The sequence below is a fragment of the Callorhinchus milii genome, unplaced genomic scaffold, assembly GCF_018977255.1.
Source record: "Callorhinchus milii isolate IMCB2004 unplaced genomic scaffold, IMCB_Cmil_1.0 Scaffold3, whole genome shotgun sequence".
NCBI classification, from domain to species: domain Eukaryota; kingdom Metazoa; phylum Chordata; class Chondrichthyes; order Chimaeriformes; family Callorhinchidae; genus Callorhinchus; species Callorhinchus milii.
In genome coordinates, this window is record NW_024704744.1 from 17,117,822 (window position 1) to 17,143,626 (window position 25,805).

Below are 25,805 nucleotides of genomic sequence, written 5' to 3' on the forward strand. Positions count from 1 at the left end.
AGAGAGGCCAGGACCCAGAGAGAGAGAGAGAGAGGCCAGGACCCAGAGAGAGAGAGAGAGGCCAGGACCCAGAGAGAGAGAGAGAGAGAGAGGCCAGGACCCAGCCAGAGAGAGAGAGAGGCCAGGATCCAGAGAGAGAGAGAGAGAGAGAGAGGCCAGGACCCAGAGAGAGAGAGGCCAGGACCCGGCCAGAGAGAGAGAGAGAGACCAGGACCCAGAGAGAGAGAGAGAGAGTCCAGGACACAGAGAGAGAGAGAGAGAGAGGCCAGGACACAGAGAGAGAGAGAGAGAGAGAGGCCAGGACCCAGAGAGAGAGAGAGAGAGAGGCCAGGACCCAGAGAGAGAGAGAGAGAGAGAGGCCAGGACACAGAGAGAGAGAGAGAGAGAGAGGCCAGGACCCAGAGAGAGAGAGAGAGAGAGAGGCCAGGACCCAGAGAGAGAGAGAGAGAGAGGCCAGGACCCAGCCAGAGAGAGAGAGAGAGGCCAGGACCCAGCCAGAGAGAGAGAGAGAGGCCAGGACCCAGAGAGAGAGAGAGAGAGGCCAGGACCCAGAGAGAGAGAGAGAGAGAGGCCAGGACCCGGCCAGAAAGAGAGAGGCCAGGGCATGGTCTGAGATTGGTAGAGGTGTTTAGGGCCTGGTTAGGATCACTGTGGTGGGCCTGGTCTGGCTCAGGCTTGGGCATACTTGACAGCAAGGCAGGCAGAGGGCAGCGTCTTTTTGCTGTTGTATTGTTCTCTTGTATCAATTGACCAACGTGTTACTAACCTCTTTATGCAACAACAATAACCTGTATTGAAATTGTGCCCTTTATGCACAGTCGTGTCTTGTAGTGCTTCAAACAGAGTCTCCTTGGAGTTGAACTGGCTCTAAGCTGACATGCTTGGCAACAGAATGTCGGAATCGAGCCAACTCACTGGCGCTCTCCATAGTGCAGTTGCTGAGATCAACAGATCAGCGGAGGACGTCCCAAAGCTCTTCACAGGATTCACTATGAAATGGAGTGACTGTGTATTTTTTGGCAAACACTGCAGACCAATTGTACACAGCAATATCCCACAAACAGCTATGAAACAAATGACCAGTTTTATTTGGAGGATTGTTGGCTAGGGCAGTGGGAGAATCTTCCTTCTCTTGAATAGTTCCATGAGATCTTCAAAATGTGAAACATCAGTCTGATATGACACAGACGGGACCTCACTTTAATGTCTCGTCCAAAGGATGGCACCTCTGACAATGCAACACCCCCCCCCCCCACCACCACCACCAGCACTTCAATGTCAACTGAGTCTATGAACTCAATCCTTGGACCCACAACCTTTTGACTCAGGTGCAAGAGTTTTCCCACTGAACCACAGGCTGATGCACAAAGCTATGCAATTTTCACTGGTTAGATTCTAGCAGAACCCTAAGAATAGACACTCTGGGTTCCCTAGGCTTTAACTCTTACCAGCATGTGCCTGAGAGTCTCCAGAATACCTAAACAAGGTGCATACCTCCAGAGAGCAAATGTGCATTCTAATCCAGATGAGGAAACTTCATGTATAGGTGGGATTCATATGTGGAACTCAATGTGATTTGGCCACTCTTAAGCATGTTGCTGTTTTTTTGCATGTATCAGACAGTTGGCTGATCCAAAAAAAAAAATGTGATGGCGCAGTACTTGGAGGAGGGATGAGAGTCACAGGACAGTGGATGTCAACATCCATAGTCTCCCTGAATCACGTAACATTCACTTGGTGCTGGTGGTGGGGGGAGTTTGCATTGTCAGAAGTGCCATCCTTCAGAAGAGGTGTGAAACCAAGGACCCATCTGCCTCTTCAGGTGGACGTTAAAGATCCCAAGGCTCTAGATGAAAAGAGAAGGGAGTTTCTTCCCGTGTCCTCACCAACAATCCCATGAATAAAATTGGCCATCTGCTTCATGGCCGTTTCTGGGACATTGGTGTGTGCAATTGGGCTTTTGCGTTCGCACCTACAAACACGGTCAGTTCACCAGTAAATCCTGTGAAACAATTTGAGACATCCTTCTGACCTAAAGGAACTATATCAAGTGCAAGGTTTATTATTATTATTACTTGATGGTTTGATAATAAAAAAAACCTGCTGGTTGTGCAACCCTTGAGTCCTCTTAATCTGTTTATTTTCAAGTTATTTTCATACAGATAGATTTGAGTTTCTAATGATTGGTTCCATTAAGTTTCCAATTTCTGGCAGTTTTAAATATTGGAGCTCTTATTTGTGGGAATCTTCTCAGTGTTGATTGAATCTCACAAAATGTCTTTGGTATTTAATAAACCTTGTGCCCCGCACTCTCTTATGTACCCGGGATACAGTTGATTGGCCCAGGCAATTTATTCTCTTTTTAAAGCATCTTGAACATACCTGGACACCCGTCCGTTGCTAATGTGAAATTCTCGGAGCTCACAACATGTGCTGATTGATATTGCGTGACTTCTAGTGTCTTTCCCTTGGTTTAAAAAGCTTTTCATGAAACAGTTTATATGGTTATGACATAATTTCCAAATCCCTTAGAGTTCTGAAGTTCCCCCGGTTTATTATGGCGCTGGAAGACTTTTCTTTGGTGATGTGTTACCCATATGCCCTAATGTTCTTTCTACTCTTCCTTCTTGAATATTCTAACCTTTTATAAGCTGCACGTTTCCTCAATGCTTTGTTTTTTAAGAATGTCCATTTATACCTGATTAGTGCTTCTATATCAATAAGTTCAGGCCTCATATACCTAAATTCATCCATTTGAAGTTTGGTTTGGTTATATGGCTGCATTGATTTCCAAGCTAGGGCTGGGCTAGCCATTACCTAGAAGTTCACAGCTGAGAATTGCATCTAGGCTATGGAGCTTTATTTATTCTCCTTCACAGCTTTGTGTAAATGAGGTTTTCTTGCCTTTTTAGAGATGGGTGTTATGCCAGAGATTGCTCAGGCTGTAGAGGAGATGGACTGGCTGTAAGTATTTTTAAATGTTCCCTTTGACTTTCATTAGAATATCAATCTGTTAAATGCTACGAAGCTGAAGAAGAAAATGTTTGTAGAAGTGTTGATTAATTAAAAATACAATACAACCAAAGTGGTATTGATCTTGCCCGACCTGATGTGAAGTAGGTTTGCAAAGTTCAAAAAGAGATACAAGAAGTTGTGCTTTAAAATTTGCCACAGTATCTTGTATAATACTTACTATGACTTTCTCCCTGAATTCAATTCTGAAGCAGAAATTAGACACAGTATTCCAGAACATACATCATTCTTCACGTTTTCATTTTCTTCATTAAGAAAAAAAGGCACTTTGAGACTTTATGAAATTGAACTTGATTATGAATCAAATCATTCCAAATGTGATAAGATTGTTGATGATCATAAAACAAACTTTGGATCAACTATCGTCAAATTACATTGTTAAAACCTTTTTTTAAAAAAAACATTTTTTTTAAAATTGTGATGTATACATTTCCACAATGTTTCCCCTTTAAAAAAACAATATTTTTCAGTCTCCCTACAGATATCCAGTCTGAGTCCATCCCTTTGATCCTGGGTGGTGGTGATGTTTTGATGGTGAGTTGATTCACACTATGAATATAGTATGCACTGTGCAGGTTGATCAGTTTACAATAATAGTTTCAATGTTTTATTCAACTGGATATGTGGTAGCACCAGCATTTGTTTTATTAACCTTATGAGGTTTTATAGAACTTTGAATAAGGAACACCACTCTTGATTTTACAGCAAGTCTGTTTAATCTCTACAGGCAGCAGAGACCGGTAGTGGAAAGACTGGAGTAAGTATAATACAACTTGTGGTCCTTTCAATTGTTACCCAGCTGGGTATGAATTAAAACATTGGCTGAAAGATATGACCTCTACCGTGATGACCATCACTGGTGATATCATTAGAGATCAATATTCACATTAACACAAGCTACCTGATCAATAAATGTTTAATTTAATGTCTGTCTGGGTGGGGGAGGGGTGAAGCCCCACTTTTCTTTTTCTCACCCAACTTCATCACAACTTCAAACAATGGTTGAGCTCAATGCCCTGCCTTTGGCCACTCTTAAACTTGCTGCATGTTGGATCACAGCATTTCAGATCCGGTTCCCAGGAAAACAGTTTAACTTGGTGTCAATCAGCCTGACTCAGTTGGTAGCAGTCTCACCACTAGGTCAGAAGGTTGTGGGTTTGCGTGCTCATTTTTTGATTTTGTGCTGAGTATAACATCACGATAAACTCTTAATTGCTGTATATGAAAAATTTGGTAACCATCCTGAAAGTAATGATTTGCTGTATAATGAGTATTAAGATTGTAGCCTCATCGCACATTTTTTTTAAAACTGTTGCTTTTTAGGCCTTTAGCATACCTGTTATACAGATAGTGTATGAAACACTCAAGGACCAACAAGAAGGCAAGAAGGGGGGCAAAGCAAGTGTCAAGACTGGAGGTGCAGGTAATGGTTCTAAAACTGGTTGTACTTGTTCTGTATTATGAAAAATACAGGGAGAAATTCTACCAACGGGTACATTTACTCTAATGTAGCATTTTAGAATATCTATAATTTGGCAGCTTGTAGAGTTTAGTCTTAAAATCAAAATTTTTCTGTATTTCTCAAAAGAACTTACAGAAAACTAGTTTAAAAAGTTGCCACGTTCTGGATGTTCTGAAATGCTACGTAAACGGAGTGAATCTAAACCCTGGTGGAATTTCTCATCAATAGTCTTTTGGTGGCTGCAGTTGACTCTGGATACATCCATTCCTTATGGAAGAATTCTGATATGTGCAATATTCCAATATATTCCAATTCATTTATGCATCCTATCCTTTGCCATTTATATTTCTACTTTTACATCTTTAAGTAAACATATAAAATCCAAGGATTGGCAAGAGTTCTCTCTGTCTTTCAAAACAAGAGCGTTTAGAATACTTGAATTCTAAATGCCCTGTCCTATATCGAAAATGTAAGCCTTTAATTGCTAATGAAAACTATCCCTGTTGATGTTTTTATTTACTAGGGAGAGAGAAAGAAAGCAAATACACTTGTCAATAAATTAATGAAAGTCCTGATCTGTTTACAATCCTGTGGTTATTGAATATTAAACTGCAGGAAATTATTTTGCAAAATTTGTGACATCCAATGCTTCCTGATTTGGTTATCTAAATCCTAAACCATGTTTGTAAAAGCTTTCTAAGATTGTTGATACTTCCTCGTCCCTCTCAGATAGTATGGGTCTTTTGCTTATCCCTCTGCTCCACCATTGGCGGCCATGCTTTCAGCCACTATGTCTCAAATCTCTAGAACTCCTTGCCTCAGTCTTGCCTTTCTGATTGAAGACTTTCCTCTTTAACCATGCCTTCGTTCACCTCCTCCACGCCCCCACCCTCCGCTGATTTCTAGCTCTGCATTAAGTGCTCCAAGATGCTACCTATGTAAAGGATGCTATATAACTGCAAGTTGTTGTTGGTTAATGTTTTGAAAGATTCATGCAGACGCTCTTTTTTCCCCCTTCTAGTCTTTAACAAATGGCAGATGAATCCTTATGACCGGGGCTCAGCATTTGGTAAGTTTTCATCCAGTTCATTTTTAACAAATTATGGAAAGCACTTTTATTGGTGAAGTCACAATAAGTAATGAAAACATGAGAAAATAATATTGAAATTCTACAAAGAGCAGATTAGAGGAATCTATATTACTGAATAAGTTTTTTTTTTAAAAAAGCAAACTTAGTTTAGTAAGTAGCATGCTTGAAGGTTATAGACATGAACATGTTGGGCTTGAACTCACGTTTAGTTAATACAGCTTGGTCCTGTATGGTACGTACTGGGCATTATTATCCTCAAAACGTATAATGTAACAAAACATTTGAGTTTGCCTCTCACCTGAAGAAGGTGGCATCTTGTGCTAGAACAGACATTCGTGGCTTTTTTACCCACTCTTTATTAAGAATGTCTTAATAAACAATAATAACAGTGGAGTATCCTACACAAAAAAACAAGGCTAATTTACATGCTTCTAATTTCGGTTTAAGTTTTTTTTAAACAAAATTAATGTTTCTTTAGTAGAAATGCAGCTAATTATTTGTCTCCCCCCTTCCCACTCCCAGCTATTGGAGGTGATGGTTTGTGCTGTCAGAGCAGGGAATTCAAGGAATGGCATGGATGCCGATCTACAAAAGGAGTGACCAAGGGTAAGGATGGTGCATTGTATCATATTGAATTAAATGCAAGGATTATTTTGATTTCACGGTAATAAAGTGTGCCTTTTGGAATTTCATCTTTACTTTGAGTTTGGCAATTATTTATTCAACCAGGAGAGAGGTTTATGCTGAGCTGGTTATCGCTGGTTTGGTAATGAAACTTCCTTTCTGAAGTGCAACTAAATGTTTCTTTAAATGTACTGTTTTTCTGCCTTGCCAAATTTTAATGGAAGAATATTTAATCATCTGTTAATAGTTTTAATTATCACACTATTCCACACAAATTAAATTATCAGGTTAATTTCCCTTAATGCACTTAATTTCTGAAAATATAGTTGGTCGTTTATATGATTTGATAGAAAATGTATTATACAAATATGCTTTGAAGACATTTGTCTTTGAATGTCTGAAAAGCTTCTTCAAATGGACAAGCATGCAAAATGCATATCAATTGAACATTTTTGTGTCATTTATGGATGCATATTTTACAGGCAAGATCCTGAAAGAAATGTTAATTCATTCAAAATCGGGTTTAATCTGTCTTGGCGCATAGTGCAAATTGCAGCACAAGTATAGAAGGCCATCTTGTTACATATGTAATCATTCTAAAAATATGAAACAACATCTCTGGGCAAGAAATCCGTAAACATTTTCAAGGACAATAAAATCTTGAAGTGTTGAAATTGGTTTGCTTTTTTTTGATTTATAGGAAAATATTACTATGAATTGTCTTGCCATGACCAGGGCTTGTGCAGAGTTGGTTGGTCTACCATGCAGGCTTCTCTTGATTTGGGTAAGTTTAACCCAACTGACTCATAGTATTAATGTTACATAGCTTATAAAACACACTTATGCTCAATGACTAAGGGTTGCTAAACTGCCCAATGACTATGTTTGCTTTCAAAGTAGTTTTATAAGTAGAATCCAATGAATACAATTATTGGATACCATTCTCTAAACATGTGGAATCCTGTAGCTCAGTGGTTAGAGCACTCGCTTTGCAAGCGAGAGACCTGAGTTCAATTCCAGGCAGGGCGAAACCTTGGGCAAGTTTCCTTACTCCACACGCCTAATAATAATCCCTCCAAAAACAATAATAAATTGGTCATTTTCAATCTACGACTGTTTGTGGGACATTGCTGTGCGCAATTGGCTGCCGCGTTCGCCCACAAATATACAGTCAATTCACTTTACAGTGTGTTCTGTGAAGCGCTTTGGGACGTCCTCCCGACGTGAAGAGCGCTATATCAAATGCAAGGATTATTATTATTATTATCAGCAATACTACACTCTGAACCACTTTAGGGAATTGAAGTCATTATAGTTAAGTGATTTCTGCATGTCACTCCTAAAATGAACTTTTTTTTCTTAATCTTGTGCATTTCAATAGTGTCTGAAGAAAATCAAGTTGGTCCTGATGAATCACTTTATTTGGAATCATATGTACAGATTTGTTTTTAACCAATGAATCTCGTGTTCATTTAATAGTCTCATATCCACCCATTTTGTATGACAAAATCCAGATTAGTTTTAATTTGGACCCTGGTATGAAATGCCAATTGGGAAAGTTGGTAAGAAGAAAACAGTTTGAAAATACTATGAAGCGTAGAATGTCTCTGTTATAACAACCTCGAGCTTTGGGTCCATAAAGTTAGACCCTGGATTATAGCATCTGAAAACAAATGGCCACCGGTCTCGCCTCTGAGTTGCATGTTACCACTGACTTAACTTCTTGCATTGTTTACTGCACAGAAAGCCAACTGTCAGCCATGACCACTATCACGAGTGTTTATAATGCTAGAAAAGCTCATGAAATTAGTGGTGTTTAGGCAGGAGGTTGTGGCTGACCAGCCAGCCTGCATAGGAAGCCGGTCAGTCCACACCAGAAGGACTCTAGAAGTGTACTGCAGAACACCTGGTTGTAAACGGGCCTGAACTCTAGTGAGATGTGGAGTCCTGTAATATTGTGGTTAGAGCATTTGCCTCACAAGCAAGAGGACCTGGGTTCGATTCCCGGGTAGGGCAAAACTTTAGGCAATTTTCCTTATTCCACACAGCTCTGTTTACTCTGTTAAGTAGGAACCTGGATGTTAGTCGATTGGTGGATCACTTTTCCGGGGTAATAATCCCTTCCAAAAAATATAATAATAATTTGGTCACTCAATCTACAACTGTTTGTGGGACACTGCTGTGCACAATTGGTTACTAAGTTTGGCCCACAAAATATAGTCAATTCACTTTACAGTATATTCTGTGAAGCACTTTGAGACATCTTGAAGACGTGATAAGGCACTATATCAAATGCAAGGATTATTATTAAATAGATGGCCTATACAGATAAAATAAAATGGAGCTATTCAAAAGGCAAACGGTTTGTGTGATTGTAGTTCACGAGGAATCTTTGGTAGCTGAGTAGTCTGTAAGCTTACCTATGTTTTTTTCTCTTCTGTGGATGGAATTCTGAAACAGGTACTGACAAATATAGTTTTGGATTTGGTGGAACTGGAAAGAAATCTTTCAACAAACAATTTGATAGCTATGGGGAGGTATGTAACGTTTGAGATATAATGGATTACAATTATGCACTGATTTTTTATTAAGTATTTGTATCTTCACTGTTCTGCATTATTTGTGTTTATTTAGGAATTTACCATGCACGATACTATTGGATGCTACCTCGATTTTGAAAAAGAGATTTTATTATTTTCAAAAAATGGTAAGCTTACCCCCCCAAAATTGTCTTTGAACTTCCATATTTGGGTATGGATTCTGTACCTTATTGTACCAATCATCGCCACCTAGTGCAAGCTTAGATATTGCTCAATTAGACAAGACTAAACAGCCAGAGCTGTGATTGACAGCATCTGATAACACAACCACATTTCTACAAGAGCACATTCCTGCTTGATTAAATACCATCTGGTAGTGATTGTGGAAAGAAATAATGCCAATTATTTGTAGAATCTTCAAATATATCTTCATGTCAAATGCAAGGTAAATCCGCACTTGTGATTTTTCCATTTTAAACAAGTTTGGCAGTGCAGTGGTCCATCCACCTGATCTCTGAATTCCCAAAGTATTCTGTCAACGTGTTTATTTCATCTTATAACCTTAAATAGTTTAAATTTTCAGCAATGCTGTCTAGTTCCTATGAAACTTTTTTTTAGTTCCTTATTCCATCGATTGTGCTCTTCCTGGTCTACTTTTTCTAGTAACAAAAATCTGATCATTTCTTTGGCATGTACTCGTTTCACTAATGTTATGCGCAAAATAACTGCTGTGGAGGCTATTCACAAAACATCTTTTTTTAGGGAAAGATCTTGGCCACGCTTTCGATATTCCTGCACATCTAAAGGGCCAAGCCTTCTTTGCTGCTTGTGTTTTAAAGGTAACTTTTCACTTTCACTTTTATAAGTAGAAAACGATATAGTTAGAATTTTAACTAAAATATCCACTTTACATCCTAGAATGCTGAGCTCAGATTTAACTTTGGTGAAGAAGAGTTCAAATTCCCTCCAAAGGATGGCTTCATAGCACTGAACAAGGCTTCTGATGGTCATACTGTGAAGTCACAGCACACCGGTACGTCAACAACAACTTGCACTTATATAGCACGTCCATGCAGGGTTGCGTCTCAGAGCGCTAAACAGTGGCAGAGCCTGACTCCAGGTGGGGGGGAGAGGTGACCATAAGCTCAGTCAAAAAGGGGAGAGGGGGGCAATGTGAAGGGATTGAGGGAGAGTGTTCCACAGTTTCGGGGCGTAGTCTCTGAAAGCACGATTTCCGATGGCATAGCAGAGGGTTCAAGGAACAAGCAGGAGGCCGGTGCCAGTTGAGCAGAGGCACCGGGTGATGGATTGAGGAGTGAGGAGGTCAGAGAGGTAGGGAGGTGTCTGGAAGTGAAGGGATTTGAACACGAGTGTGAGGATCTTGAAGTCGGTCCATTCGCCAGTGGAGCCTGGCCAGAACTGGTGAGATGTAGGTACAGAGTTTGGTCCAGATAGGTATCGGCTTGGTTAAACAACCAGGGCAATGATATAGGAACATTAAACCCTCCAGAGACCTGAAAATCCTCTGGTCTTAATATTAAAACAATTGTCATAATATCTACATAATATTCAACATAAATTTTATGTCATGTAGAATCTAAGTTCATTCATAATTTGGAAACCAGTTTGCATATATTTTTTAAAAAGCATAGGTTTAACAGTTCAGATTTAACTGTAGCCTGAAAGTACAAATTTCCATTCTTTTGAGTTTATATTCTCAGTGAAATCACAGAAACTATGGTGGTAATTGTTGGGGCATTCATTTAGAACCATAATCATTTACAGCACAGAAGAAGGCCATTTGGCCCATACTAAATGCAAGGATTATTGGACGTCACAGAGAAAATCTGCAGTTAAGTTCCTATCAGAAATTGTGGTTGCCGTTTGCTGACTGTTGATTTTCTCAATAATTTCAAAATGTTTAATGGATGAAAAACTATGGAATTGGTCATTGACTGATCAGCAACTCTAAGTTAGGCTATAGCCTATAATCATCAAACCAATTTATGAAACAAAATGGAAATTGAGTATGATTGATTTCTGTTGTGTTTTTGTAAAACTATTTACAAAATCTCCTACTCCTTCCTCATGCTAAAACATTACATGTTTTGAGTTTCTACTGCCAACTTGCCATTGTTAACACGTTTTCAGGAACCGCACAGGTGGCTCAGGCTAAGAACTTACCAAACTCGCCAAAGTCGCTTATTATTGAGCCTTCTAGAGAACTGGCTGAACAAACCCTCAACAACGTTAAACAGTTTAAGAAATATGTGGTTGATCCCAAACTAAGGTGAATTATCTTTTTCAATGTCATTTGTTTCCTCTTTTCCTCTTTTTTCAACTGGGTATCGATGTACTAATTCTCTGCCTATTGTTAGCATGTCTGGACTTAAAATTTTTGCCATTTTAGATTACTGACCAAGTATTTGGATAAAACTGCCTACCATTTACTGTGGTATTGAGTTAATGCCTTTTCAACATCATTATTGATTCCATCTCTATAGCTTTCTAGGCAGGGCATTCCACATCGTCGCAACCCGCTGTGTGACAAAATGCTTTCTGATCTCGGTTCTAACTCTTGATTCATATTTTAACACTTGTACAGCCTTTTAATGGATCCCTCTACCAAGAGTCATCCACTATCAAATCACACCTTAACCTTTGTTCGAAAAGGCAGGGTAGTCTAACTGATGGCCTGTGGGACATATCCAGCCTGGGGTTTTGATTTCATCCAGCCGGCAAACACAGTCACACTGTGACCAGACCCCAGGCTAGGTCTGACCCAGCAGGAAAAAACGGTGCAAGGCACAGAACCCATTGATCACTTTCAAATTGGTAACAGGAGAGAGACACAAACCGAGAGAGATACAGAGGTAAACACGGACAGACAGACACAGAGACACACGCAGACAGAGATGCACAGAAACATATACCTCGCTGGTGGCTGTATGGCTTCTGGCGAAGTGTAATTGCAATACTGATATCAACATTTATCGGCTTTTTTGGTGCCGGCTTTTTTCAGTGCTGATAAATGCCGGTCCCCACACTATAATTGTTTGAATCTCATGCGCAAAAGATAGCGAATAAACTGTCTTCTGCTCGTGGGATTCAAACTAAGTCAAAATAGATATCCTACACTTGTGCAAGCTTGTGGAATTTTTTAAAATTTCCTTTTGAGACTTGTCCTGCTAGGTCCAAATTCCAGATACCTGGAGCCCGGTAAGCCAAGAGTTTATAGTATAACCCATCTATCCAGCTGCTCATTATACCTAAACCCCTTCAGCTGAATATAATTCTGCTAATCCTTACATACGATGTAGCACCTTTCCCTCAGAAGGACGTCTCAAAATGTTTGAATATTAATTTAATGAATCATCACCAGACAGCATGCAAAGCTAATATATGCTTCCTTGAGTGTCCAAACTTTCATACAATGAAGTTAAAACCAGAGCTCTATATAACTGGAGGAGTACTTTATTTTTATATTACTTCTCTATTGCAAGAATGATTATTATATCTCTTGTGATAAATGCTGCATTGCATTATTGAGTGCTTTCTACGCCTGGGAATTAGATTTTAATGATCTGTACTCTTGAAACAAAGGTAGTTTTGAGTTCTTAGGTGTGTAGTGTATTAAATTTTGTTTAGCTTGATTTCACTTTCCTTGTTTTTTTGTTACTAGCAGTAAATATTATCAGGTGTTGTGTGCTTTTCAGGTCAAATCTTGTGATTTTGAAGCAGGTAACTTGTTCTGCAATGAACTACAATGCAATATTTCTGGAATATTTATTTTGCATTGTTATGGTGGTGACATGCTGTAGTGTCTTTATATTAAAAAAACTGCTTTTCCTGGAATAAAATATTGAGGTAATGTCCAACAGCACCAAGAGTAGGTACACATATAATGCTGTTGAGCATTTGTCTGGAAATGTAATGTAATTTTGAAAGTTTTGTTTTAGGGAACTTTTGATTATTGGAGGTGTATCTGCAAAAGACCAACTAGCTGTGTTGGAGCAAGGGGTAAGTTTTTCTCTATTAATACAACAACAACTTACATTTATATAGCGCCCTTCACAGGGGTTATATCTAGGAGGGCTGAACAGCAGTGTGGTTTGACACCGAAAACTCAATAGCAAAGCTACAGAAACTCATCTGTAATTTGTTCAGAATCAAATAATTTAACAAATTGTCTAGTAAATAGCTGAGTGGGTTAAATATCAGCTGACTGGTCTAACTGAAGATGGAGAAAAACTTGAAATTTGTTTGAAAGAATTCAACATCAAAATATAATCACTATATAGAAATCCTGCGACAGCCTTTGCGACATCCTTCAATATCAAAATCAAGTATAGTTTGCTAAAATTATAAACACCGTCAAAATTGAACTCTAGCATTTTCTCGTCCTTTCCACAGGTGGATATAGTTGTTGGAACTCCAGGCAGAATAGATGACCTTGTTTCAACAGGAAAACTGAATCTGTCTCAAGTTAGGTTTTTGGTGCTGGATGAAGCTGTGAGTAGTGGTTTTGTTAGGTTTAAATGATTCTTATGTGTCTTTATAATAGCATGTTGATTGGGGGTAGAAGCTTACCTTGTCACCCGATATCTCCAATATTTGGAATAATGTAGATCTAATGTGGTTGCCTTTTAGGATGGCTTGCTTACTCAAGGATATTCTGATTTCATCTCAAGAATACATTCTCAGATTCCTCAAGTTACATCTGATGGCAAGAGACTGCAAGTATGCATCTTTCTTTAGACGCATCAATGTGTACTCCTTATAGAAATAGGCATGTGTCTTGTCAGCTAGAGGTATAACTGGCAATTCGCAAAGTTTGTTTTCGTATCTCACATAGCATTGTCCGCAGGTCTACTTGGTACTGGTTGTCTGATTATACAGTGGCTCTTGAATGTAACATTTCCAATCTTATATCAAATCTCCTTGTAAGAGAATAGGTTTTAAATGTCTGAAATTGTATAGTTTTCCTCTACTGTCAATACAGTTTGCATTAAGAGTCCAAATTTTACAACATGCAGGTTTGATATAACGCACTTCAGTATAGGCGGATGTACTGTGGACCCTATTATTGCGTGTGCACATTGGCAGCCCACACATTAGCTGGCTTTCATGATAAAATGGCCGATTTTTCAGGTCAGGTGGCCGCTGTGATCACTTCCTGCTTGCTGTACATGTGCTGATGTTCACCGTGACCTGATAACCCAAAAAGTGGTCAATTTTTTCTTTTAGTGCAGGAGCCAGCTGGCTACACATAACTTATACAGTATATACATTAGCAGAATACCACACAATTAAAGATAATTACTTGGTTCACATTGAGTTCACCTCTTCCTTCTGCACCTTCTATTCCACTTCACATCCCTTGGTCATATTTTGAGTGCCTCCAACATAACATGGGAATTATTGCTGCTTCCTGCCAGCTTCAGAGAGATAATTTCATTGTCTCATTTTGATTAGTTTTAACTTCAATATGCGCAGGTCTTTGTAAAGCTGTCTTAATGACATTTGCAATAATCTGCCTGAGGCACTTGTAAGGTGTGTGGGTGGTAGGAGCTATGTATTCCCATTTCCCCTCTCTTCCCTTCACCGAAAATGACATCTATCTGCTGGGAAGAAGCACTGTGCCGTATCAAAGGTTGCAGAGCAAGCACTCCAGTGAAAATTAATGTCTTTTAGGCTTGGCGTCAGGGAGAAACTCTTTGTATTATGTTGAGAAAACTATCATTTGTGGGATGATAATTGTTAAATCCAATTACGGTTTTAATTTGTGAATTGTATTTAATGGAATGATTTTGCTTAATTTTCTTCGCTTCACCTAGGTAATTATCTGCTCTGCCACACTTCATTCATTTGATGTCAAGAAACTGGCGGAGAAGATCATGCATTTCCCAACCTGGGTAGATCTTAAAGGAGAGGATTCTGTTCCTGAGACTGTACATCATGTTGTTGTGCGAGTTAACCCCAAAAATGACCGCTCCTGGGAGAAACTTGGAAAACACGTCCGGGTATGACTTGGTACACTTTTTATGTCAAAGGATAAGATTTGAAGTGGTTAAGCTAATTAATAGTATCCAAGAATAGTGTGCTCTTCTGACAAACTTTCCTCCTCTCTGCCAAACTTTCTTCCGCCCTCTCTAAATTGTCAAATGATCCTTTATGATTTTCCCCACAAAATATACAGTCAATTCACTTTACAGTATGTTCTGTGAAGCACTTTGGCATGTCTCAAATATGTGATAAACACTATATCCAATGCAAGTATTATTATGATTTTGTGTTGAAAAGAAAGTATAACACCTAACAATTTACTAGGGGTAAATACTGTATGCTATTTAATTAGAAGTTTGTGCTTAATCTCATTTCTTCTACCCCACCTAGACCGATGAGGTACATGCAAGAGACAACACAAGACCTGGTGCCAATTCTCCAGGTTAGTGCATTTATTTAGTGCAGCATCAGCCTCCACGGGTGCACACTCAACCTCACTAAGCCAGTCAGGAACCTGGGTATCTTGTTTGACCCTGAACTGTCCTTTCTCCCCCACATCCACGCCGTGACTGGCGTTGACTACCACCACCTCTGCAACATTACCGTACTCCGCCACTGCCTCACCGCTCAGGCTGATGAAACCCTCACCCATGCACTCGTCACCTCAAGGCTTGATTACGGGAACTCTCACACACCAGGCTCCGTGACCCCATCACTCCCACTCTAGCCCGACTCCACTGGCTCCCCATCCCCCAGAGGATCGAATTCAAGATCCTCGTCCTCACCTTTAAGGCCATCCATGGCCTTGCCCCCTCCCATCTCTCTGACCTGCTGACTCCCTACGAGCCTGCCCGCTCCCTCCGTTCATCGGGCTCTGGCCTGCTCCATGTCTCCCGCCCGACCCGCCCTACCATCGGTGGCCGGGCTTTCAGCCTCTCTACTCCCACAATCTGAAACTCCATCCCTTTGCCTCACTTCCTCCCTTGCCTCCTTCAAGGCTGGTCTCAAGACTCTTTTTGACCGTGCCTTTGGTCTCCCTCCCACCTCTCTGCCTTCCCTCACCCCTACACCACCACCACCACCCCCCTATGCTCAGGCCCCGACCCCTGACTGTTCAGCACTTTGGGACGTCCTCCCGACGTGAAAGGCGCTCTATAAATGTAATGTTGTTACCGTCAGTATCTTGATTATCTGACTTGTAGGTTTCTTGCTTAAACACTCCCATCATCCAAGTATCTGCAGCCAGTCTCTGCTCTTGCACTGGGCTTCAGACATCTACCACAAGAACTTACATTTATATGTAGGTAGCATCTCGGAGCCTTATCAGCAGTGTGGTTTGACCCTGTGCTGGAAAGGTAACTGAAGATAGTCGAACAGGAAAGTCTTCAGGTATGATTTGAAGATGAGCAGAACAGGGCAAGACTTGAGGGATTGAGGCAAGGTGTACCTGAGATTTGGGGCATAGTGGCTGAAAGCATGATTGGCAGTGGTGAAATGGGATGAGGGATATACAGAAGACCTGTGCTGGAAAAATCATCAGGAGGTGATGAAAGCATGAATGAGGGCTTCTGTTTCTCCCACCTCACTAAGATCCACTGGCTTATCTCTTTCTCGTTTACTCGTTTCTCTCACTTTCAAATCCCTTCATGCCCTCGCACCTTCCAACCTATCTGACCTGTTTACACCCCCCTCTACCACCCGCTGCCTCTGCTCGGTTGGCTCCAGCCTCCTGTTTGTCCCTCATCCCCTCCGCTCCACTATTGGTGGATGTACCTTTAGCCACTACGACCCCAAACTAGAACTCTCTCCCTCAATCCCTCCCCCTTGCAACATCCTCCCCACTTTCAAATCCTGCCTAAAGACTTTCCTTTTCAAGCATGCCAACGGTAACCTCTCTCACCCTGGCTAGGGGTCAGACTCAGTCACTGTCGAGCCTTCTGGGACGATACCCTGCATGAAGGGCACTATATAAATGCAAGTTGTTCTGTTTCATACATAATTCCAGTATATTCTCTTCCTCCGCATCCATGCAATCTTCTCCAGTCCTATTCTCCTCAAATCCTCCACTCTTCTGATTCTAGTTCATTGTTTGCTCCACATTAAAGTGTTTTACTCTCAAAGTTTGTCTCTCAAAGAACTACTAATCTTTGGTTTGCAGAATCCGTCTTTACTTTTTACCTTTCCGCTGTTTGATTATTATATTATTAATGTTTAATTATTAACGTGACCTTTATTTCTTCAGAGATGTTGTCAGAAGCTATTAAAATCTTAAAAGGTGAATACATCCTGCGTGCAATCAAAGAGCACAAGATGGATCAGGCGATTATCTTTTGCAGAACAAAGATTGACTGTGATAACTTGGAACAGTATTTTATTCAGAATGGTGGAGGTAAGAGAACAATACTGTTTCTGGTTTTCCATTATGGTTAATTGTGTGCTCTCTTGGGAGGGTGTCTCATACTGATGGTTTTTGTTTCAGGACCAGATCGAAAAGGTCATCAGTTTGCTTGTGTTTGTTTGCATGGTGACAGGAAACCTCATGAAAGAAAACAAAACTTGGAAAGATTCAAGGTAACTGAAATATCAGTTTGTTGGTCGTAAAACCTTGGCGAGCTATTCTGATGGAACAGCAAGTTTATCCGATGAGCAGCGAACATATCTATAGATCATGAAGACCCCAGGTTTGATCCCCAGTCTGTGCTGAGTTTGTGTGACTCAGGTGCCACAGCACGAGGGTAGATTCATTTGGTCTTGATGACCTTTTAGGGATATCAAAGTGGCCAAAAAGACTGCTGTTTCTGATCGTTACTTAGCAACCAATAATGCTGGAGCTGCAGATTTGGGTGAGAATAAAATCTTTGGTTCTTATCCATAAATATAAAATGTTGATAGATGAAATTTTATGTCTCAACAATATGGATCCTTTTGTGAAACGAGACATCACTCCAGATTTTACAATCCCAGACTCTGACTGATTGTTAAAAGGAGAAAAAAATCCTAAACTTAGTTACCCTAAAAGCAGTTGAATACGAATTTGTTGAAACAAAGGTGATCAAGAAAATGCTACATTGTCTACCACTTCAGATGTAAGTCTGACCTGAAACTAACTATATATTTCAGTCCTAACACATTTATCCTGTATGACTAACAAAGGTATACAAATAATAATAGCATGAAAAATAGTCACTTGGCTCAACCAGTTTGTGCTGTTGTTTATACTCCATGAGTTTTCACCCACTGCTTACTCCCTCTGATGCCCCTCTCCCTCACATAAAGAATTTATTTTTAAAAGAAAGTTTAATTCAGGCACGTTTATTGTTAAAAAATGAGCATTATTCAAATAGTAGTTTGTTTAACACCGAGGTACCAATATATACTTTAATTTCCCTTGTCATTGATTTTTTTTATTGTATCTGAGTTTGGGAATTTACGCTTTTCTGTATGTGTTCAGTAAATTTACTTTTAAAGCAACCTGATAGGACAGAAATAAGGCAACTAGTATTGCATTTCGTGTTGCTTTTAAGTACAAAGACTATTGAAATCATGTTTTGCTTTGTTTTTTGGAAAGAAAGCGGATGTAAAATTTCTGATCTGTACTGATGTTGCTGCCAGGGGTATTGACATTCATGGTGTTCCTTTTGGTAAGCAAATTATCTGCTGGATATAGTGCTTTTTATTTGAATACATTTGTTTAAAAAAAATGGAATTAATGTTGTTTTTATATTTTTTTGTTTTAAATTCAGTCATTAATGTGACTCTTCCTGATGAAAAGCAGAACTATGTGCATAGAATCGGTAGAGTGGGGAGAGCTGACAGGTGAGGTGCAGGATCTGTATTGAAGTATAATTTACATTTTACAAAGGATTGTTTCTGTTGAAAAGTATCTTTTAATAAAGTGATGTTTTAAATATTTCAGGATGGGTCTTGCCATTTCCTTGGTAGCATCTGAGAAAGAAAAGGTATGTACTTCTTTGAATATTAATTCTGAATGTGTTCAAGATCATTTTTCTGTGACTTAATATAAGTGTTACTAACTCGTCAATCTTTGAACATTAAGTAGCTTTTTGTTTTGTTTAATGTTAATACCAAATCCTCCAAATTGGTTAACCTTTTAAACGTGTTCATCACCTCTTTTTGTAATGGATTTAAAATATATTAGAATAAATAGAAGAGGCAATTTGAACTAGTGAGACCAGATTAGAGTCTTCCAACACAGATTTCTGTCTCCTGGATGGTCTCTAATCTAGCATTGGCTGTTTGTGTTTTACAGTTTAAGCATCTTGGTTTTGAACTGTCTTAAACTAAACATATTAGTAGATTTGGTCACTTAAGTGCAAGTGTTAAACACGTCTTAATATAATTAATAATTCATCTGCAATAATGACCCAGAAATATTTAACCATTTTACACTTCCCTATAACCTAGCGTGGAATGTTATGAATTCCAAATGCCACATTACATTCAGGCTGCACTGTATTTACCTACAATTGAACTTGGTCAGAGGTTTTTGTTCTCTTCCGTACCCAAAGGTTTGGTACCATGTTTGCGCCAATCGTGGGAAAGGTTGCTACAACACAAGGCTGAAGGATCAAGGTGGCTGCACTATATGGTACAACGAAACACAGGTAGAGATTTTTTTTTAATATTTGTTTTGGATCTAACAAGTTTTACGTTTCATGCAGTAGTCATCCACATTAGTTCAAGAATGACGATTATATTGTGCTAGAAACAGAAAAAATTATATATATTTGACCATGAATTTTGTTGTATGGTGGAGAATGTTAATATTGTTGGAGACTAGATTTCTGATTTGAGTTAGAACACGACTCATTTACCATTCAAACCCAAGTATTGACAGTATAACATCTGCTCAATGGCAACTTTGATGGCCCTAAATAGGCAGTATTAGTCCAATTTCTAGCAGTGTAAGTAACCAGCACTAATTGGAACTAAATTAGTAGCTTGCATGGAGATTGCAGGATGCCTGAAGAAGAAATTACGCACTCTTTTGTGTCTAGATTCAATGTGCAGTAGAGTTTTTTTTTAAAAACACTTCTTAACATAATCCATCTGCATTAGTGACCCAGAAATATTTAACCATGTCACTGGTTGTCAAAAGCATAGCAATTCCGCAACTTAACAATAAAAAATAACAATCCTTGCATTTGATGTAGCGCTTTTCACTTCGGGAGGACGTCCCAAAGCGCTTCAGAGAACACACTGTAAAGTGAATTGACTGTATATTTTTTGTAGGCGAACACGGCAGCCAATTGCGCACAGCAATGTCCCACAAACAGGCATAGATCGAAAATGACCAATTTATTACTGTTTTTGGTTTTGGAGGGATTATTATTAGGCTCTGTGTGGAGTAAGGAAACTTGCCCAAGGTTTCGCCCTGACCTGCCTGGAATGAAACTCAGGTCTCTTGCTTGCAAAGCGAGTGCTCTAACCACTGAGCTACAGGACTCCAACTTGATACACACACACATGGATAGACACAGAGTGACATCTCTATATGGAGTCCTGTAGCTCAGGGGTTACAGCACTTGCCCCGCAAGCGAGAGACCTGGGTTTGATTCCCAGCAGGGCGAAACCTAAGACAAGTTTCCTTACTCCCCACGCCTGATAATAATCCTTCAAGAAAAGAAACAATAATGAATTGGTCACTTCCATCCACGACTGTTTGTGGGACACTGCTGTGCGCAATTGGCTGCCACGTTTCGCCCACCACTATACAGTCAATTCACTTTACAGTATATTCTGTGAAGCGCTTTGAGAAGTCTAGAAGACGTGAAAAGTGCTATATCAAATGTGAGGATTATTATTATTGAAGACTGCAAAAGTTTGCCAAAGAAATTGTTAAATAAAAATTGAAAAGTCAAAACTTTCAGCAGATAATCAAAATTCAGGGATTGTTTTGTGAAGACATATGAAAAATATGTGATATGTTAACAGTATATTGATTGGTTTGATAGGGTGGTGTATACCTGTGAGATATATTGAGGGTCATCAACATGAAGCATCAGTGGAATTTAACCACTACCCCCAAAAGATTTCTGGACTTCAATCACCAGAGGAAAGGCTCTGGCACATTAGGAAGAAATACCTCCAGAAAGCATGAAATAACCTGTCGCTCTTAACACTGATAGAGCAAGAAGGACAGAATCCATCACCACACATCTCTAAAATTGCCCTACATCAGGCCTCAGTGGGGCATGCATCCCTTCCCAGTCCTGCCTCAGACTGAATCAACACTCAACTCTATGTTCTGGGTAACCAAACAGTTCTAATCTTTTCCGACAGTACAAAAAGCCCCAAAAATGTAAAAAGTGTTAGAAACCCTGAGCCAAAGTGTTAGAAACCCTGAGCAGGTTCCCAATAATAACAATAGTAGAAGCCCTCTGGTGGAGGCAGTGCAGTTGTAGTGGTACAAAGCATTCATTCAAAAGATATAAGCCTTCATTTTGATTGACTAGTAGAATCATAGAATTATACAGCACAAAAGGAGGCCATTTGGCCCATTGTGTCTGTGCCGGCTCTTTTAAAAAGAACTATACAAATCAAACCCACTCCCCTGCTCTCTCTCCATAGCCCTGCAAACTTATCCTCCCCCAATAATGATCTACTTCTCTCATAAAAGTTGTTATCAAATCAGCTTCCACCACCCTCTCAGGCAATGCATTCCAGATCCAAACAACTTGTGTGAAAAAAAATTCTCCTCATCTCTGTTTCTTTTAACAACTATTTTAAATAGGTGCCCTCGAGTTACCGTATCACCCGCCAGTGGAAATAGTTTCTCCTTTTTCACCCTATTGAATCCCCTCATAATTTTGAAAACTTCTAGCAAGTCTCCTCTTAACCTTCTCTGCTCCAAGGAGAATAATCCTGGCTTCTCTAGCCTCACAATACTGAAGTCCCTCATTTCTGGTACCATCCTGGTAAACCTCCTTTGCACCCTCTCCAATGCCTTGACATCCGTCCTAAAGTTTGATGCCCAGAACTGAACACAGGACTCCAGCTGAGGCCTAACCAATGTTTTATAAAGGCTCATCATAACTTCATGACTTTTGTATTCTGTGCCCCTATTTATAAAGCCTAGTATCCTGTATGCATATTTAACAGCTTTATCTCCCTGTTCTGCCACCTTCAAAGATTTACTTATATGAACCCCCAGGTCTCTCTGACCCTTCACCCCCTTAAAGATTGTACCATCAGCTTATATTGTCTCTCCTCATTCTTCCTCCCAAAATGCATCACTTTGCATTTTTCCACATTAAACTTCATCTGCCATATGTCGGCCCATTTTACCAGTCTGTCTATGTCCTCTTGCAGTGCTACTCACTGTTTACTACTTTTCTTCACTTCGTATCATCTGCAAAATTGGCAATTGTACTCCCTACACCCAAGTTCAGGCCATTTATATAGATCAAAAACAGCAGTGGTCCCAATACCGAACCCTGGGGACACCACTGCACAGTTCCCTCCCGTCAGAAAACCAACCGTTCACCACTCTCTGCTTTCTGTCTCCCGTCTAGTTCTGTATCCAGGCTGCCACTGTCCCTTTAATACCGTGGGCTTCTATTTTGCTTACAAGTCTCTTATGTGGCACTTTATCAAATATTTAAAAAAGCTTTTAAAAACTTTTGAATCTTTTATTTGTTGCATTACATTAAAATGCCTTTGAACTTTTGCATTTAATTCAAGAGAATGCTATCTTTGTCCAACTATAGTTCTGTCTGTGTTCAGAGGCTGCAGTCTCCAGTCAATTAATTGCAGTTTAATGTTAAACCAGTAGTTATCTCAGGGGCTCAGGCTCACATAGAAAGCAGGTAGTGTTCACACAGATGTTGCTACAGAATTCAAAAATGGTATATTTCATTGAAATTCACTTTGGTCTTGCCATTTAAAAAAAAATTAACTATATTAAAACAGTTTGTGTCCAAATGAGTAAGTTTTTTAAAAAAAATGTTGAGCTGTTAATAAAATAACTTGCTTACTGTAACACTAATCTTCGAGAAATAGTACCTATTGTTAGTTTAACAAATGTTTTATTGTGGTTTGTATTTTCACTCTGGCATGTGTTCTTTTGAAGCTGTTGAGTGACATTGAAGAGCACTTGAATGTCATCATCTCCCAGGTTGAGCCTGACCTAAAGATACCAGTGGATGAATTTGATGGAAAAGTGGTCTATGGCAAGAAAAAAGCAGCAGGAGGTCAGATTATTTTAATGGGGTGGAAGTAGAATTTTGAGACTGTGCAACACTGTAACAATTCATTTATAAAAGTCCTGATTCATTTATATCAGATACCAATATCTCTGCATAGTCTGAGTTGACCAGCACTTCAAGTATGACCCTTTATCAGATGTTCTTTTTCTTTGATCTCTCTCTTACAATCTGGGTGAATTTCCAGCTTTCACGTTTGTTCTCTTGGTTCCACTTGGTCTCTTCCTTTGTGCCAGGCCTAAGTCGCAAATTTTTTGTGTTTTAATTTCCATGATCTAGTATTTTTTAAAGAAAACCTCCAGCTTGAGAATGCAATTACATTTCAACCGCTGCTATCAGTTTTTGCATCTATTTGGATACTTGTGTACATAATCTACTTTTTTTTATAGACTGATTAACTTGTGTTTAATAGCTGAGCTGAAAACATTCTGATATTTTCGAACTGTGACTTATTTCCTTCATTAAATGTCACAGGTGTTGCTGGTACAACCCATGCACCAGTATTGTATCATGATCTTGAAATATGTTTGCCTTGGAATTTTTCACATGCCCTTAATTCAGATGATTTCAATAGTGGTATGGCTAGAGGCACCTTGTTTAAATGTTTCTCAAGGTTCCAACAAGACACACTTGGCTAAATTGGCATTACTTCAGAGATTTTACTTAGAATTTTAAAATTATGTATGTGGGAAGAGCAGAACCTTACAACAAAAACATCATTGGGTCACAGCACTTGAAAGAAAACTAAGGAAAATCAATTTAATCTGAATGTTCTCCGTGCCCTTTTTATGAAATTTACCTTTTCGCATTGTTCAGATTCCTTTTTTTGTGTTTTTTAAAAAAAAATAGTTTTGAACTTCACATCAGGTGATTAGCAGCATCTGAAGTTAATCAGAGTAAACACTGTCCAAATACACTGGTGAAGGACGGCTGCTTGATGTACTTTTTTTTAAGGCTACTCTTAATTTTAACTCTGTTTGCTTTTCTTTGCCAGGTGGTCAGTACAAGGGCCATGTCGATGCTTTGGCATCCACAGTACAAGAGCTGGCTGCTCTTGAAAAAGAAGCTCAATCATCGTTCTTACATTTTGGCTACCTTCCCAACCAATTGTTCAGACGTGTTTAATAACATGCCTGGAGATGCCTCAGTGAATATTTAGGAAGCAAAAAAAAAGTTTGAAACTGTTTAATGGTACAGAATTACTTCCAGGAATGGTTAAGCATTTCTGATTTTCAAACTACATTTCAGCATTTATCAATATTTAAATACCGGCATAATGTGACAATGATACATTGGCTGCTAGGGTTGAATTTGAAATTAAAATGATTTGAAAATCAGTTATTCAATGGTTGTTTGTTCGCTGTTTATTTTATTCCTGCCTCTGGGGAAATTTGACCTTGTTCATGCTTTCTCCAAGATGAACACATTCTGGGATCACCATTAGAATTATGAATCAGTGGTTGCTGAAACTACAGGTTATTCAATTTTGAGCAAGGTGAAGCTGGGTGTCTGTAATTATGTGCTCCATTACCCCACTAGAACTTGTATGTGAATCCAACTTTGGGATCTGTCCATCCTTCATAGCTATTATGAAGGGTGGACAGATTAGCTACATCATTGTCTAAACCTAACCCAATTCCAGTTCACTATACCAAACTGAAGCACTCCGGGACGCTACCCCGTGTGAAAGGCACTATATAAATGTAAGTTGTTGTTCATAAATGGTAATAAATGGTTGATGCTAGTTTCAAACTACGCAGTTTGTTAGTTAATGAAGAGGATTTTTTGTGGGGAATTTAGTCACAATAATTAGTAAAATTGGGTTTTTAAATGGACAAAATGCACTCCACTGTAACCAAGGTGACTATTTAAATAAAATCAAAGAATAGGTCATCTTATCAGTATTTAATCTCATCTCATGTCTTTAACTAAATTTCAGAGATAAATGCAAATTGAATTACTGCAGATATGTAATATGTAAATATGTAGTTGAACAATTCAATTGGTATGTGATCTGCACTGGTATGTAATCTTTTGTCAATAACTCAAAAGATTGGCTACCTCACCTGCACTTCAGAATTCTGTATTGATCCAAAAATGTCTGGACAGAATACTGACCGTGAAGTTGCCCAGTGCTTGTCGTGTGTGAATCTCCTTCTCACAATCTGTTTCAGGTGTTTAAAATAACAAGTTAATTGACAAACCAGATAGAGGTTAGAAATGAGATCACACACCAGACATGTAAGAATATAAAGTACCTCCCTTGCATTCATTCAATGCTAAATCTGTTCGGGATGTTTGACAGTGTTGAGAAAAATAGAAAGAAGGTGATGAGTATATGGAATGAAAAGATGTGCCAAGACCCCATAGAAGCAGGAGTAGGTCATTCAGCCAGTTGAACTTGTTCCACTATTCTAGCCTCCCTTGCCCCATATCCCTTGATACCCTTACCTTACAAATGTCTATCCACCTCATTCTTGAAAATTTGAATGGATCCAGCATCCACAGCCTTTTGGGGGAGAGAGTTCCAGATTTCCACTACACTTTGGGTGGAGAAACTGCCTCCTAATTTCACTCTTTAATGGTCCAGCTGTAATTTTAAGAATATTCCACCCTTGTTCTGGATTCCCCCACCAGAGGAAATAGTTTCTCGATCTGCCCTATTGAATCCCTTTATTATTTTAAAAACCTCAGTCAGATCACTAAGTTCAAGGGAATACAGACCAAGTTTATACAACCTGTCCTCAGAATTTAAGCCCTGGTATAATTCTGGTGAATCTGCACTGCACCCCCTCCAGAGCCAATATATCCTTCCTGAGGTTTGG

At 39.3% G+C, this 25,805-nt stretch overlaps 1 protein-coding gene across 1 annotated transcript; it reads left to right on the plus strand.

Moving 5' to 3' along the window:
- Window positions 1-2,912: 2,912 nt before the first annotated feature.
- ddx1 (DEAD (Asp-Glu-Ala-Asp) box helicase 1) lies at window positions 2,913-24,317 on the plus strand (the record flags this gene model as incomplete). Its single annotated transcript, XM_007897061.2, is given in 25 exon segments — window positions 2,913-2,964; window positions 3,504-3,567; window positions 3,761-3,790; window positions 4,357-4,456; window positions 5,517-5,564; window positions 6,108-6,191; window positions 6,910-6,993; window positions 8,670-8,746; window positions 8,844-8,916; window positions 9,512-9,588; window positions 9,668-9,782; window positions 10,901-11,039; window positions 12,709-12,769; window positions 13,163-13,261; window positions 13,400-13,489; window positions 14,587-14,772; window positions 15,146-15,197; window positions 16,998-17,144; window positions 17,235-17,326; window positions 18,324-18,396; window positions 18,499-18,571; window positions 18,672-18,714; window positions 19,285-19,380; window positions 22,848-22,968; window positions 23,975-24,317. Coding segments are annotated over 25 exon segments (2,207 nt in total), but the record flags the coding sequence as incomplete, so codon positions are not given.
- Window positions 24,318-25,805: the final 1,488 nt, after the last annotated feature.